The 16490-nt window shown below is 54.3% G+C and overlaps 1 protein-coding gene, 1 long non-coding RNA gene and 1 other non-coding gene across 5 annotated transcripts; 2 read left to right on the top strand and 1 right to left on the bottom strand.

Annotated features, from left to right (window-relative positions):
* The first annotated feature begins 197 nt into the window (after positions 1-197).
* LOC114894187 lies at positions 198-7605 on the top strand. The gene is made up of 3 exons (XR_003793142.1): positions 198-426; positions 655-2367; positions 6296-7605. It is a non-coding gene; the product is annotated as an uncharacterized LOC114894187 (long non-coding RNA).
* LOC114895142 lies at positions 467-549 on the top strand. Its single transcript, XR_003793446.1, has one exon. It is a non-coding gene; the product is annotated as a small nucleolar RNA SNORD60 (small nucleolar RNA).
* Positions 7606-7872: 267 nt separating the features above from the next.
* On the bottom strand, positions 7873-14961 carry RAB26 (RAB26, member RAS oncogene family). 3 transcript variants are annotated; one of them, XM_029220650.1, is made up of 9 exons: positions 14610-14961; positions 13416-13526; positions 10937-10978; positions 10778-10844; positions 10541-10593; positions 10086-10151; positions 9929-9985; positions 9764-9840; positions 7873-9662 (listed from the first exon to the last, which is right to left on the bottom strand). In XM_029220650.1, exons 1-9 carry the CDS (start codon positions 14802-14804, stop codon positions 9560-9562), a joined length of 771 nt encoding a protein of 256 aa, XP_029076483.1. In that variant the 5' UTR covers positions 14805-14961; the 3' UTR covers positions 7873-9559. The 3 variants fall into 3 exon arrangements, with proteins under 3 accessions (XP_029076483.1, XP_029076482.1, XP_029076481.1); XM_029220649.1 differs by having other exon boundaries at positions 9764-9985; positions 14610-14910; XM_029220648.1 differs by having other exon boundaries at positions 7873-9985; positions 14610-14910.
* Positions 14962-16490: the final 1529 nt, after the last annotated feature.

Here is a 16490-nt window from a genome sequence, read left to right as displayed (position 1 = left end):
GGAGCTTCGGGTGTCGGGTCAGGCAGACCGCCCCCAAAATAAATGTCAAGGCTCGATTGGTGGAGACTTGGAGAGTAGAGAAAGGAGCGTATCAGCGGTGAAGAAGGAAGATACTTCCGCTGGTATTGCCCAATCGCAGAGGTGGAGCAGTTTCTATAAAAGCTTGAGCCCCAGACTCCTGCGTTCTTTCCGATAAAGTACGACGTCGTAAAGTTTGCTTTTAGTTTTTCCGTACGTCACGGTCAAGGGAGGAACCGGGCCCAGAGCGGGTTGGGGAAGTGGCCCAAACCTGCCAGCCAACCTAGACCCCGGGTCCAGCCTCCGCCTGAGACCCATCTTGGTCCTCAGCGTTCTACACGTTTCTGCTTCACCCTCCCCCCAGTTCCGTCGGGAAGTCGGAATCTCCAGATCTGTTTCTCTGTATAGGTAAGGCTGGGCTGGGCCTGGTTTCCCAAATTCGGTTCCGAGCCTGTGATGAATTGCTTTAATTTCTGACACCTCGTATGAAAACTGCACGCGCAGTCTGATTATTTTGCAAGACTGAGGCTTTAGGGTGCGCCTCCTTGATGGAAGGGCCTGGGGGGTGAAAACAGGTCTTGCCGGAAATGGCAGGATTGGGCATCTGTCTGCATTTGGGCGGTTTCTGACTTTCAGGACTGTCGGTGATCCGGCTGGAGACCTTGAGGTAAATCAGCATCAGTCTAGGGGCCTTGGTGCCCTGACTCGGATCCCTGGATTCAAGGTAGATCACGGGCCTTGCCCAGCTGCGCGTGGACACCTCTGGCTTCTCCCTCTCTCTGCCTTTCTTGTTTTCTAAGGCTTCCCTCTTTGGCGGGAAGCTGGGATTTTGCACCATTTGGGGAAAGGATTTCTTGAACCTCATTCCTAAACTGCTCCCGCAACATTGCCAAATCCAGTGCTATGTCGGGTAGAATTCACAGGACTATTAAGGTTTTATTTCTGTTACCAAGAAAGCAGGGTGAATGATTTTGGACTCTTCTGTTGCCTAGTCTCCTATCTCACCATCTACTGACACTCCTTTGCTCTCGTGCCACCTTCCAGTGCGCCCAACTCCAGTAATCCCACTCTATGCAGCTCCATGTAATCAGAGACCTGGGGAATCAGAGAACCCTCCCGTTATTCTAGACAATCTTCTCTTAACTACATTCCAACTCTTAAGGGGGAAACAGAGCCTTTTCTACTCTACAAGTACCTCTACTTCTCCGGATTCCCTTGGCCAATCCCAAACCCTTCTTCCCTATGCCCTTCTGTACCCAATGATACCCCAGGTTGAAAATGCTGGTCCTGCTGGAGTAAGCCATAGTGGAACTTCCTATCACCCAGGATCAGGGAAAATATGCCCACTTAGGGAAGTGGCAAAGGCACAATCAAGAGTACATGAGCCCTTCTTTTTAACCGATTTAGCCCAATGCAAACAAAGACTGGGCCAATTTTCTGAAGACCCTAGTAGGTTCACGGGGGATTTCAGGCCCTAACCCTGGCCCTTGATTTAACTTGGAAGGACGTCCAAATGATCTTACCTACCTGCTGTACCCATGAGGAGAAGCAGAGGATATGGGCAGCAGCACAGGTGTACGCCGACCAGTTTGCCAGGGACCAGCCCAACATTTATGTCCCAAATCATATAAGCCCATTTGGGATTGTAATTGCCGGGGGCGGGGGGGGGAAGGCCAGGAATCACAAGGTCCAGTGCCTATTAGAAGGAACGAGAAAGTGCATTTGGAAGCCAGTCAATTATGAAAAGGTCAAGGAAGTGACCCAAGAGGAAGAAGAAAGCCCTGTTCTCTTTCAGGGACAGCTTGTGGAGGCTTTTTAGAAAATTTGCTAACAGATCTCTCTGCTCCCAAGGTTCAGTCCCTGCTGCCCCTGATATTAGGCAAAAACTCCAAAAGTTAGTTAGGCCCACAAACTCCTAGAGGTGGCCTTTGGAATATTTTATAATGGAGATCAAACTGAGGAAGAGGATAGAACTCAGCATGAAAAAAGGCACGCGGAGGCTCACGCTAAACTGATAGCTGTTGGTGTCAGCCGTGCCTTGCAACCTCAGGGCAACCCAAAGGGGGCAAGAAGGTTCAACCATCAGTCCGGAGGCGAGACCAAGGGGGAATGCTTCAAATGCAAGTCACCTGACCATTGGGCCCATGAGTACCAGAAGAAGCTCCCGGGCCTTGCCCAGTCTGCAAACAGACCAGTCATTGGAGATGGGACTGCCCTTGGTCCCCAAGGGGAATGGGGGCTCCTGCTCCTGAGATGGCCATGCTGGATAACTGAAGCAGCCCAGGGATTCTGGCGGCTCCCCCCGCCCCCACAAGATGTCTATCTCCTTTGAGGAGCCCCTGGTGGCAGGTAAGATCAATTTTTTAAATTGATACAGAAGCCACTTGCTCTGCCCTGATTTCTCACGCTGGGCCTCTTTCCTCTAAAAGCTGCAGTAACTGGTGTCAATGGAAAGCCTCGTACCCTTCACTTCACTGGGGCTCTCACTGGCCATTTTGAACATGCCTTTTTAGTTGAGTATCCTACCCAACTACTAGGGAGAGATCTTCTGGGCTCCCTTAAGGTGATACTGTTAGAAGGCCCCGAGCAGAGCAGCCCCTTATCTTAACCCTGGCTAAGGCAGATCAACACAGGAGCAAGGGCTTGTTCCCAGCGATATTCTACAAGCAGTGAACCTTGCAGCAAACTGGACAAAGGAGTCCCTGGGATGGCTATAAATGCCCAACCTGCAGAAACTAGCCTTAAACCAGAAGCTGCTTACCCTAACCAGAGACTAGTACCCCATTAGGTTAGGCAAAAAAGGGGTTACAACCTCTCATACATAAATTTTTAAAATATGGCCTCTTGGTTCCCTGTCAGTCTCAATGCAATACTCCTATTTTGTCAGTTAAGCCTAATGGGGGGATGTAGGGTGGTGCAAGACCTCAGCAGTAAAAGAGGCAGTGGTTCCTATACTCCCCCTTGTGGCCAATCCTTATAAGATATTAGCCCAAGACCTTGTAAATGCTAAATGGTTTACTGTGCTCGACCTCAAGGATGCCTTCTTTTACATCCCAGTTCATCCCTCACGATATTTGTTTGCCTTCGAGTGGACTAACCCCCACTCGGGCCAGATGCAACAATACACCTGGACAACACTACCTACCACGGGTTTGGGGGCAGCTCACAGTGTTTGCCCAGGCCCTAGGAAAGGAACCAAGGGAAATAGGCCTAAAAGGGGCTATGCTACAGCATGCAGATGATATATTAGTATGTAGCCCCACCGTGGAGGCTCAAGTGAGAACATCATTGAAGTTCTTAATTTCCTTGAGGTCCAGGGTTACAGGATCTCCCAGAAAAAGGCACAAATCTCAATACAAGTTAAATACATGGGACACATTATAAATCCTGGAAGTAGACAGCTGTCGCAAGATAGAAAACGAGTATGTTAGGCCTAAGTGCCCCAAAGACGTTTCTTTGTACCTTTTTACAAAGGTAAAAAGGCAGGGTTTTGCTGACTCTGGATCCCACGGTTTGGGCTAATGTCTAAGCTCCTGTATGAAGCCATTAAAAGCCCAGATACAGAACCATTACTTCGGGCTGAGGAACACAGGAAAAGGCTTTTAATAGTATCAAACAGGTCCTCATTAAAGCTCCTGCTCTGGGTCTCCTCAGTTTTAAAAAGCCATTCATTTTGTAAGAAGTCCTAACCCCCTAAAAGCTCTGGGCGACCTAAAAGAAACTAGAAGTTCCTTGGCCAATAGGCTATTTTTCCACACAACTAGATGGCGTGCCCTGAGGTTGGCCTGGCTGCTTTCGGCCAGCAGCTGCCACCAGTTTATCAGTGGAAGAAGCTAACGAGCTTACCTTGGACGGCCACTGGAAGTCCAGACCCCCGCCCCCCAACATCAAGTACAAAGGTTTCTAGAGATCAAAGGCCACCACTGGCTAACTGGAGGCCACTGTACTAAGTACCAGGGTTTACTTCTTGACTCCCCAGAGGTAACCCTCAAAACTCCCAACACTGAGAAAAACGGAACCCTCTTACACTGTTGGTGGGAGTGTAAATTGGTGCAGCCACTATGGAAAACAGTATGGAGGTTCCTAAAACTACAGTTGCCATAGGATCCTGCAATCCCACTCCTGGGCATATACCCAGACAAAACTATAATTTGAAAAGATACATGCACCCCAGTGTTCACTGCAGCACTATTTGCAACAGCCAAGACGTGGAAACAACATAAATGTCCAGTAGAGTAGTGGATAAAGATGTAGATATATACAATGGAATACTACTCAGCCATTAAAAAGAATGAAATAATGCCATTTGCAGCAACATGGATGGACCTAGAAATACTAAGCAAAGTAAGTTAGACATACCATATGATTAATTTGAGGAATCCAAACTACACCACAAAGGAACATCTGTGAAACAAAAACAGGCTCAGAGAAAAGACTTGTGGTGGCCTGGGGGAGGGAAGGACTAGGAGTTTGGGGTTAGATGCAAACTAATATATAGCATAGATAAACAACAGGGTACTGTATAGCACAAGAAACTGTATTCAGTATCTTGTAATAAACCATAACGGAAAAGATGGAAAAGTATATACATATAACTGAATCACTTTGCTGTACACCAGAAACTAACAACATTGTAAATCAACTCTACATCAATAAAATTAACTTGCCACACCCTCAACCCAACTACACTGATGCCTGCTGAAATCCCAAAGGTAATACATTCCTACCTTGACCAGGTTTATCCCTATAGGCCTGATACGACAGATCAAGACATTGACAATCCTGAGGGAGAATGGTTTACTGATGGCAGTTCATTAAGGACGGGCTCAGGAGGGCAGAGCGTCATAGAGGTGAAAACTTGCTGCCCATGGCAGCCCAGAAGGCCGAACTCTAACCCAAGCCTTAATCCTAGGGGAAGGAAAAATTGTAAACATATACACAGGCTCTAAATATGCCTACCTCATTCTACATGCCAATGGAGCTATATGGAAAGAGGACTTGAATGCAAAATATTCCCCTGTAAAGTATGGGGCTGAGATCTCACAGAGGCAGCTCAAAAACCAAACAAATCAAGTAACAGTCATTCACTGCCATGGACACCAAAAGGGAATCTCCCAAATTATCAAAGGGAGCAATAGGGCAGATGGAGAAGCAGAGAAAGTCCTGATACAACAAATGACAGTCCCATCCCTTACCCCTTATAGCATGCCCAGGTACTACTGAGGAAACCTGGGCGCAAGAAAAAGGGTGAACTAAGGGAACAGAAGGCTGGTGGCTCATCAAAAATTGCTTTTTCTGACCAATGGAAAATCAAAGGGCTACGTGATTTTTCTCCATCTGGGGAATGATGCTGTGTGTACAGTGGTTTTCTGGCTTTTAACGAGAAAATGACTCCCAGATATCAAAGAGTTACTCGAGCCTGTGCCCTCTGCCACCCATAAATAAGGAGGGCATCTCAAACCCCCCCCCCCTTTTGTTAGCCCAGTCCAGCAACATGGGCCTTAGCCAGGAGAGGACTGGCAAATGGATTTCACTCAGATGGCCTCTTTCCAGGGCTTCAAATATTAGTCTTTGTGGGTAGTTTTACTGGATGGGTGGAGGCCTTTCCCACTAGGACAGAAAAGGCAACTGAAGTGGCTAGAGCACTTCTGAAGGAAATTATCCCTAGGTTTGGGTTGCCCTGACACCTCCAGATTGACAGTGGACCCTCAATTCATAGCAAAGGTTACCCAAAAGACCCTAGGAAATAGATGCTACCTTTATTTGTCCTGCAGACCTCAGTCCTCAGGAAAGGTGGAACAGACCAGTCATACCCTAAAGAAAACCTTGGGTAAGCTCTTAGCAGGAAATATCAGAACCTGATAATAGCAGGTGGTGCCACCTGCTGCCAGCAGGGCAGCCCCTAAAATAACTAGGTTGAGCCCCTTTGAAATGACATGGTAGGCTATTCCTCACCCTGGACATGATAACCAGCTGAGAAACCTAGGCACACCTTAAATACATTATTAACCTGGGCCAGGTCCGAAGGGGGCTATTCAAGAATGTGGAAACAGTTCAGCTCTCCCGATAACAGCCCCAGTTACTCCAGTGTAAACCCTGGGTACTGGGTGCTCTTAAAAGACTTGGAAAAATGAGTCCCCTGGTGACCAGCTACTCCCAAAGCAAAACAGTCTTTTATCAAGTTTTGCTAAGCACCCCTACAGTGGTTAAACTTAATGGAGTCACTAGTTGGGTCCATCTACCCAGAATTAAACCTGTTTCCACTGATCTGTTACAGGAACCTGAAGACCCACCTCCCAGCTATTCCCATGAACCTGCCCAAGACCTCAAATACCTCTTCAAGAAGGTGATCCCCAAGCCAGTGACAACTGCATTGATAAGTAAACTCTCACTTTGACATTAATTTCTTTCGGGCTCTCCAGGTAACAAAAGCAAGATAAGTGACAGTAGGCTGGGAGCCCGTATTTGCTACTGGGCTCTTGTTTACTGCAGGATTTCTTTTAACACTACTTGCATTCCGGTTGCTTCCTAAATTAGAACTCTGATTGATGTCATTATGAAGTTATTAGTCACCCCAACTTTTCTCCCCCTCCTTTGGGGATTCATGTCAGGGGAGTGAGGATCCAACACAATAGTACATCTCAAGAATTATTGTTCAGGGAGAGAATCTGTCTCAGTGCTGGGTTCTACCATCCCAGTCCTCAAAGCGACGCCTATAAGCTTAAAGAACTAAGCTACACATCCAGTAATGATGACCTTGAACTTACTCTGGCTGAAGGTCCTGCGACCCCTGCTCCCCTCAGAGTCCACATCCAGCCCTTGGCACAGCTTCCATGCCTGGACCTGACCCCTCTCGTTAGTGCATCCAGCACACAAAGCTCCCCCAATCAAAGCATATTTGTCTTCTACTCTGTTATAAAGGTAACTCATCCTGCTGCCCATGCCAGAAGCCTGGACTAAATTCTGCAATGCACCAGCAGTTGACATCACCGCCATTACCCCTAATTTTTATTGCGAAAACCAAACAGGCAACGCCACCCATTGGTTCCTCCAAGATCAGCTGGCTGGTGGGATGTGTCTCCTGGACAGGCGTGGCGCCAAGCGTCTAACACACATCTTCCCTGCGTGTAGTACATGTTTCTTGCCTCGCCCAAAGCCTTCGAAAAGACTCATACACCCTTATTCAGTGGTGGGATCCTTTCTTCCAACTGTACTGGAACCCCCTCCTTGGGCAGACTCTACTGAAGTGGTTTAATTCCACAACAGTGTGTCAGGCATGTGCCTCTCCCAGACATCTATTCCTTTGTGGTCCAGGTGCAAACTGACTGTCCTCTTCAAAAAACCCCAATTCCTCTTTGCCTTTCCTGGGATTAGCTGTGGCCTTTCTTTGTATAGACAGTGCTCTGTTTACAGGACAATGTAACACTAGGCCAACTGAGTAACCAAACAAACCCAGGTATTGCCATCTATAACATCACCCACCCCTGGGGCAAAAGGGCAATTGGTCTCCTTTTGGCAGAAAATGGAGCTGCCATTGGTTTGGTGGCCCCTTGGGGAGGCTTTGTTTATCGTGAAGTGGTGTTCCACAATCTTTCAGATGCCCTGGCCTGAGTGAATCCACAGGGAATGCACTCACCAGACTCTCATTGTCTCTAAGTTCCTTGGCTAGTAAAGTGATGGCTAATAGACTGGCCTTAGACTTCCTCCTAGCCAAACAAGGAGTATGTGCAGTTATCAAGACATGTTGCACCTACATTGATAACTCTGGGCTAGTAGAAGAGGACGTCAAGAAAATGTGACCACGCCAAATGGCTTCATTCCTTCAGACAGGGTAACCCAAGCGCTGACCTAGACTGCAATTAAGGAGATGTTATCAAGTGAGACCTGGTTCTTGCCCCCTGCTTGGACCTCTAGTTGCCATAATCCTTTTACTGAACTTTGGCCCCTGCCTTTTTAATCTGCTTGTTAAGTTTGCTTCCAGGTTGCAACAGTTCCACATCAAGATGATGGTGATGTAGGGATTCCAGCCATTCCCTGACATAGATCCTACTGGAATAGCAGAAGTCACCCTGGGGCCCCTGGACAAAACAGGGCAAGAGTTCCGTGGCCCCAGTTAGGTAGGGTCCATGAGCCCAGTGCCAGCCTGAAGAAGCTACAGAAGACAGACCTCCGCCCCTCATCCTCCCAATAAAGAGTTCTTGGGGTCCACGTCACTTGGGAGATTTGAGGTAAGAGATAGGTGGCTGAGCAGCTGCAACCATTTCTCCTGCTGACACTTCAAGATAAGGTACTAGCAGGAGCTTCGGGCCCTGACTGGGTGGAAGACAAAGTGACTACAGTTTCCTCATTCTTGTGGTCAAGGGGATTTTCCAGCCCAACACATCTGTTTCACAGTCTTGGTCTCTTCTGGATTCTTGGTCTCGTTGGATTCTTTCCTCAAAGACATCTATAAGTCTCTGAAGTGCTTAGCAATAAAGCAAAGGTGGTGAGTTGATTGGAGCACACGTATCTTTATTTTCATGCCTGTTTGCACCCCAGAGGACTCCACGGGACGACTGGGTCATCTCTGGGCAGTCTCGGTTAGGGGCAGAGCATGAAAATGGAAGTTCGCGCCAGTGACTTTCCACCTATTTGGACCGCCTTCTCTGTTTTTACCTGTAAGGATAGGTTTTCTTTTGTGCTTTTGCCTTGGGGTGGGTGGTGAACTCTTAATTCCTGTAATTCCTCACTAACAGTCCCTGAGCATTGCTTTCTTTCAATGGACAAGGTAGGCACTCCAGAAAACACAACTTTATTCACTAGGACTGGAAACAAAAAAACACTTCAAGATTTTAGTACAAGGTGGAGTGCCCTGCCCACCCCCCTGGCTTGACCTTGCCAAGCCCAGGCCTTGTATCAACCTGCTGAGATGGTGCCCTGGTCAGCAGGCGAGGGCTGGCAGTCCTGGTTTGCCTGACATTTCTGTGGCTTCCCACATGCTCTTCACTGCATTACAAAGCTACAGCCTTGGCATCCTCCAGGGTAACATGAAAGACCCTGTTGATGTTTGAACCAGGGCCTCCTGGTGGGTGGGCTGGTAGCAGGCAGCTCTGGTCCTTGATGTGATTCGTGGTGAAGCCCTCTGCCCCAGGTGTGGGCAGGAATCCTGCCTGGGCAACATGTGCAGCTGCAGACATGGCTTTCTAGGTGTTCAGGCAGCTGTACACGGGGCACGGGCACCGTGGTCCGGAGGACCAGGTGCCTGGCAGTCTATACGTTGTTGGGTAGCCCTCCTGTGTAGAAGTTGGTTGCTCTTCTGTGAAGGCCTTGGGGGCACAACCCTCAGCAGCAGGTGAAGGAGGGCTGCGGACCCTCTGGCTTCCTGAAGCCTGTTTGTTGGGGCTGAGGCTCTGGATGGCTTCCCAGATGAGGGAAGGGCAAGGCTCAGCCTGGGATTCCTAGAAACAGACACCCTGGGACTGGCTGCTGGGTGGTGAAGTCGGGGGTGTGTAGACTCTCCAGTCTTCCAGGAGAACACCCTGGTGGCCATCCCCAGCCAGGTTCAGGGTTTGCAGCAGGAGGCCCCCCGGCCCTCCCTCTTGATATAGTCGTGCAGCTGAAAGCGAGGCTCACTGGGAGCTTTCATGCAGCGCTGCTTCAACTCCCTGTGGGGCAGGGATGACCATGGAATAGGGTGGCCTGTACCCCCAACAAGGGGATTCAGACGCTGGGTCTGGGGGTCTTCCTGATAACTGCCAGGACTTACTTTGCTATGGCCATGAAAGCCAAGTCCACATTGAGGCCCATCTTGGCGCTGGTCTCCATGAATGGCAGCCCGTACTCCTGCAAACAGCCGTTGGCAACCTGGCGGGGACAGCTCAGGCCCTGCAGCCCCAGGGGCATTCTGGCTGCCCACCCAACCGCAGCTCACCTTGGCCAGCTTCTCCCCATCCTCCCTTTTCACCACACGCTCCTGGGCAGAGTCCACCTGGCACAGCAGTCTTGGTGAGAGTTGGCCCCAGCTCACTCCCCTACCTCCCTCCACCCTCTGTAGAGCCAGGGTAGATGAGACAGGCTGGGGTGCCCACCTTGGTCCCCAGCAGCATGAGTACCACGTCATGCTGGGCGTACTCCTGGATCTCTGTCAGCCAGGCCTGTGGGGGGAGAGCTGAGGACAGGCTGGAGGCTGGAGCTCCTGGCACCCCTTGCCCCCCTCCAGGACACACCCCACAGAGTGCCTGTCAGTGTCTGGCTAACAGGAGGGCCCCTGAACTAGTGCTCCCCGTGTGCCGTGCAGGGGCGATCCAACAGGTACCTTATCTAAGGAGTTGGGCTGGTGGACTAGAAGGTCACCCCAGCTCCCTTCAGCTCATTCTCAACCTGAACCACTGTACTTGGGCCATCAGGAGCCCAGAGGGGCAGTCTTTTCCTCTCCACACTGTCAGTAGGGACCTCAACTCTCTGGGATCCTGATGCCATCTGTGCCTGAGGGAGGCTGGGGATGGGTCGGCCTGTCTCCACCACCAGGAAGGAAGCCACTGACCTGGATGCTGTCGAAGGAGGCCTTGTTGGTGACATCATAGAGCAGCAGCAGTGCTGGGGGCAGAGGGCCAGTGAGGACACCTGCAGAGCCCACAGCGGCTCCCCATCACCCTCACCCTCATGCATCGCACCCTTCACACTTCTGCCCACTCACACCCAGGGTGCCCTACTCCAAGCAGAAGCCTAAGGAGTGTGGCCTCGACTCCCTGGAGCTAGGGTACGGTGCCCATGAGCTCACCATGAGCGTCTCGGTAGTAGGCATGGGTGATGCTGCGGAACCTTTCCTGGCCAGCCGTGTCCCAGATCTGCAGCAAGGGCATAGTGCAGCTGTCAGGGCTGCCCAGTCCTTCCCAGGTGCCCCCTGCCCTCAATTCCCCCTCCCCCAGTCACCTCTCACCTGCAGCTTCACCTTCATGCCATCCACATCCAGAACTTTGTTCTGAAACACAACCAGCCAGCTCCAAGGAGGGCCCAGGGCCGAGTGCACCATCTTAGGCAGCAGCTAGACCGGTGCCACCCTCCGGTGGGGGGTGGGGGGGAAGGGGGTGGATAGGGTGGGGGAGGCAGGCGGTGCCAGGCCAGGACTGAGCCTGGGACTGAGGGGACCCCGGTGTGTCCCTAATTCATTATCCCTGGCCTCAGCTGGCTCTGCCTCCAGGGCCCACCTGGTTCTTGACTACCTCACTGCCCTCTACCTACAGATAAAGCTTCCCCTTGAATCCAAGTACTGGTGTCCACCCAGCTCTCTCCCATACCTCCTACACCTCCTGCTGCTGAGCCCCTCCTGGTGACCTGTGCACAGAGGGTGCTCAGGCCGCCCCCCCTTAGCTGGCTGTCCTGATGGACTGGAAGGTTGCCGCCCTCCATGGCCAGCTGTGTCCATTCTGGGCCAGGTGGTTCTTTCTCTGCCCCTCCTGGAGGCCTGACACACAGCCCCACCAGCTCCCCTGCCCTGCAGGGCCCCCGGTCGCCACCCACCCCAGTCACTCACTCAGTCCTGCACCCAGCCCCTCCCCTCTCTCTCCTTTACCCTAGCTGCCCTCCTCTGCCTGGTGCCCAGCCCAGCCCCGGTGGCTTCCCTGAGCCTACTTGCCGGTTCAGCTTCACACTGCATGCCTGCCCCCTGCACTCTGCTCCTAGGTCTCAAGGCCCTGCTCCAGCCCCCTCTCCCAGGCGACCAGCATTTCTCACAGCTCTGCACACACTGCTCCTTTTGCTTAGAGCCACTTGCACGACTTAATTTGGAGTCACCGTGTGACCCCAGGCTCATTACTAACACTGTGCCTCAGTTTCCCCATCCACAAATGGGGGTAGCCAGGGTGCTCATCACTTGGCTGCCCCGATTACTTTATGAGCTACTGTATGCAAAGCACTGAGAAACGAGTCTGGCCTGGTACGAGCTAAAGTGTTTGTTGTAATTTGAAAGCCTCTCTTCCCGCTCCGAGGGCAGCTGCCTGAGGATAGGGCCCCATGCAGTAAGCACAGAGCCCAGAACTTGGCCTGGTACACAGTGGGTGCTCATTATGTGCTTGCTTGCTGGCTGATGATGCTCCCTAGCCAGGCCCTCCCAGTTCAGGACTAGGGCAGGGAGTGGCTCAACCCCGGTTCCTATCTGCTGGGGTGGGGACAGGAGCTGCTAACCACCAGCTGAGGCCCCGGACAGTGGAAACAGCACCACCTCCCTCTTCACCCAGCGCCTGCTGTCAGGGTGCTTCTGGGTCTCCAGGGAACTGGGTGCAGCCATCTGTCCCGCTGCAGGGACGCTGGGGAGGACATCCCGCCTTCCCTGGCACCCTGAACAGGGGTGCGAACCACACAGCCTCACCACCTGCCCCAGAGCCAAGAGGGAGGTGAGAAGGGGGGAGGTGAGGCCAGAACAGGCAGAGGACTGAGCCTAAACCTCCCCCTTCTGTCACCTCAACCCTTACTTCATCCCAGAGGACCTGAGGGGCTCTGCCCCCACAGACAGGGTAGAGAATGGCTCCCCAGACTGGAGGGAGCCCCCCATTCCCAGTCCCCAGAAGGAGCCTCCCTGCCAGCCTTCTGCTGACTGGGTCTAATGAAAGGGTGAGAAAAATGCAAATTTGGGATTTGCTGAGAACACATCACCTCAGCACGTGGAATTTAGACTGATGCCTGAGCCCTGCAGGCCTAAGGCTGTGGCCCCCATCATTCCCCTGTGACCCCACAGGCTGCTTGGGGTGCTGGAGGGCACTTGGGGAGCCAAGAGTCGAGGGACATCCCCCAGAAGGACCCCAGGACATAGCCCTCTAGCAGGGGGTGAGGTGGTGAGGGGGCTCTGCCAGGGAAAGCATCCAGGTGGGAGCATTTCCCATAAGCCTCCTCACCCAAGGGCAGGGACTTCTCCCTGGTTCTGAGACTGGGTGTGTGCTTCAATGCCTCAGCCATCTGTCTGGTATGGCCTGGGCAGCCCACCTGGCACTTCAGGGCCCCTCTGTACAGTGGGGCAGCGATGCTGGCCTCCTGAGTGGACATGGGTCTTGAGTTCCCATGGGGACACCAGCATCCACCGCCCCCAGTGCACAAGATACAGCCCCCAGGGTCGTGCCAGCCCCAGGCACAGGGGTACCATCTCTGCTTCGATTGTATACAGCCACCACCTCTCTCCAGGACCTTGAGATGTCGGGAGGCAGGCAGCTTGGTGGTTAAGGCATCCCACCTCAACCACCTTGACTGTGGGAGCCAGGTGGTCCAGCCAGGAGCTCCACCTCATAAGCCTGTCGGTGCCACAGGGATAATGGAGAACCGGAGAACCAGCTGCCCAGGGGTGTTTCGAGCAGCTATTAGCTGGTGTTGGGGGCCCAGGGCATGGGCTGGGCCCAGTCAGTGCTCGGGACATCAGCCTCCACTCTTACCCTGAAGTCGATGCCCACAGTGGAGATGAAGGTCCCTGCCAGGAAAGCGCCATCCTTAAAGCGCACGAGTAAGCAGGTCTTCCCCACGCCCGAGTCTCCCACCAGCATGACCTGGGGCACAAAGAAAGAGCAGAGGGGACCTGGGTGCTGGCCCACCCGGAGGGGTGTCTGGTCTTCTCTGAGCTGGCCTGGTCAGATGGGCTGTGGGTGAGGGTCAGGAGTGGAGGGAGGTATCCTAAGTCTGCAGGTTCAGCAGGGCCTGGGGGAAACACAGAGCCTGGACTTCTATCTTCCACCTCTAGAAGGTTCTGTCCCCTCTCCTGAACATTGGCCTGTCTCCATCAGTGGGGAGTGGGAGTAGCTGCCTTCATCCAGGGTGCTACCTGGACACCATGCTTGGTCTGGAAGGGGAGCATTTGGGGCTTAATGAGGAGCAGAACCTGAGGGTTGACCGCTGGGAGGCCTGGGTGGGGGGCCTCTGTGCCAGGGGGCTTCTTCCAATCCCAGCAAGGCTCTAGAGGAATTTGCCAAGTGAGGGTCAGATCTTGACATGAGGAGAGGCTCAGACCACGTCTGTGGACAGGGAGGGGCAGTCAGGCCTCCCTCTCCTCCCCTCCCCCAGCCTGTTGCCAAAGGCTCCAAAACCCAAAGATGGGCCTGCCACCCCCGCCCCCACAATTCACAAGCTTCTGCCTTGGCCTGAAGGAGGCCCCAGCATTCCCCACCAAACTGGCAAACCTCTTCTTAGTCTCGCCTCCTAAAGAGAAGAGACCAAAAGACTCTGGGGGTGAGAGAAGGCAGCATGTGGGAAATGATGAGCGTGGGTGGGGGCAGAAGCATAAGGGAACAGGGAGAGGACACCTGCCAGGCTCTTACTTCCGCAGGACCCCTTGTCCGGCCATGCCAGCTAGGTGGGGAGGGGGAGGGGGCAGGCCCTGCCATATATTGGGTATCCCAAACCCGGGTTTGACAGCTGTGTGTGTGTGTGTGTGTGTGTGTGTGTGTGTGTGTTGTGTGTGTTGTGTGTGTGATGCACCGCGCCAGCCATGCCAACTGCAGCTGCGGGGTGCCGCTCGAGCCAGCTCCTCGGCAAAGGTCTGCAGGGCCCTGCACCCTTTCCCCGGACCCTCCCCACTCGGCTCCGACCGGACGCCACCTGCTGCGCTCGCATGGGGCTGGGGGTGCCCGGCTCACCTTGAAGGCGACGTCGTAGAAGTCGCCGCCGCCGCCAAGCGAAGACCGGCCGGGCTGCGGGGGCCTGTTGGGAGGTGCCTCGGGGCCAGGGCGCGCAGTCCCGGGACGCACGGGCTGGGACCCGTGGGTGGCGGGCAGTGCGGAGGTAGCGGGCGCGCTACCCCCCTTGCTCTTGGGGGTCTTTTTCCTGGACATGGCAGACGGGCTGGCGGGCGCTCAGTACGCTCCCGCTGCAGCCGCCGCGCCCCGGGACACCCTGCTCCCCGCGCCCTCGGAGCCAGACCCAGACCCTAAGCCGAAACTGTCCCGCGGCGTCTGCAACTACCTCCCCGGCGCCCTGCTCCGCGCTGCCCCGCCCCCGCCGCCCCCGCCGCCCCCGCCGCCCCACAGCCCCGCAGCCACTCAGGCCCGGCCTCCCGCCGCCGCTACCAATGGCCGCTCTCGGGCGGGGCCATGCAAATGAGATGGCCTCCCCGGGGGCGGGGTCAGGAGGTCCGGGCCCTGCCCTGGGTGCTCGGGGTCCGAGCGCCTTTGTCCATTGGGGGCAGCTACCTCCCTGCCCTAGAGCCAGCGACGACCTTCCATATCTGCATCGGGCCTGGGTGCGGGTTGGGGGCGGTGGGTGAGGGAGGGAGTACCCAGCGTCCTGTCGTTCCTCTGCTGGCTGTGCACCACCCCGCCTGGCTCTGCCCCTTGCCCAGTGACCCCCACTGGACTGCCTCCGGGCCTGGGACGAGGAGAGTGCCGTGAGATGGGGGCACTGAGGCAGTGGACCTGCGTGGGATAGGCACCCTGGGATTCTGTCCCTTCTCCGCCGGAGATGCCACCTAGCCTGCTGCGGCACCGACCCCCTCCCTTCCAGGGCAGGAGGGTCCAGGAAGCTCCAACACTCGGGCTTGGCAAACAAACCCGGGTGCGCCCGCCGCTCGGGGCTCAGCTGACAGCTGGTTATCAGAGACAGGACATAGCGGCCAGGCTGGGCGGCAGGGCTGAGACGGCAGGGCGCTCTACCCTTGCAGCTTCTGCCTGCTGGGCTGAAGCTTCAGGATCCTTGGGGAAAGGGAAGTCATTGTCACAGCCAGCAGCAGGCCCTCTGAGAGTCCCCTCCCCTGGGGTTCTGCCCTCAGGGATCTGGGAGGTGAAAGAGGTGGGAGGCCCCTCTGCCAGGCTGTGGCTGTCTCCTTGGCTTTCCAGTGCTTTCAAGTGCTGATAATCCAAACCCTATGCTGGTCCCTGGCAGACTCCTCTCCAGGACCTGGCACCTGCTCCCCTCCTGGACTTCCTGGGGCTCTGTCCCAGGACTCCCACCCACCCAAGATGCTCTGGGTTTTGAGAGTGAGGCTGAGGTGGTCATGGAATCCTGGGAGTGGTGAGCAGAGATGCCCCTCTCCCAGGGCTTGGGGGCAGCAGGTGCAGACGAAGGGCAGCCCTCCTGCTCTGTCCTCCTCTGTCCTGAGACATGACAGCTGTTACTGGGAGCCTGGGCCCTTCAGAGGCCTGAGCCCTCTCAGCTGGCAGTGCCCAGAGTCCAAATAATTATAATGGGCAGAAGCTGTCTCTAGGGCTCAGAGGTCTGGGAAAATACAGATGGAAGGATGCCGCCCAACAAAGCAATTCCTCGAAAGGGCCTGGCAGGGCCCTGCATGGGAGAGGCTTTGGAAACCTGCCCTTCACCGAGCGCCATCGTGTGCCAGGTGCATGTCATCTTTAGAACTATCCTGTGAGGTGGGTGCTGCTCTGATCCCCAGTGTTCAGATGGGAAACTGAGGCCCAGAGAGGGAAAGGGAGATGTCCAAGGTCACCAGGCAGGAAGTGGCAGAGCCGGGATTTCTACATGGGAACTCTGGCTCCAGAGAGCATAAACTGTTCCTGGCAGGGTTT

The sequence above is a fragment of the Monodon monoceros genome, unplaced genomic scaffold (assembly GCF_005190385.1).
Source record: "Monodon monoceros isolate NGI ecotype Baffin Bay Population unplaced genomic scaffold, NGI_Narwhal_1 Super_Scaffold_13, whole genome shotgun sequence".
In the NCBI taxonomy this organism is placed as follows: domain Eukaryota; kingdom Metazoa; phylum Chordata; class Mammalia; order Artiodactyla; family Monodontidae; genus Monodon; species Monodon monoceros.
This window is presented reverse-complemented; position numbering and strand designations above follow the sequence as displayed.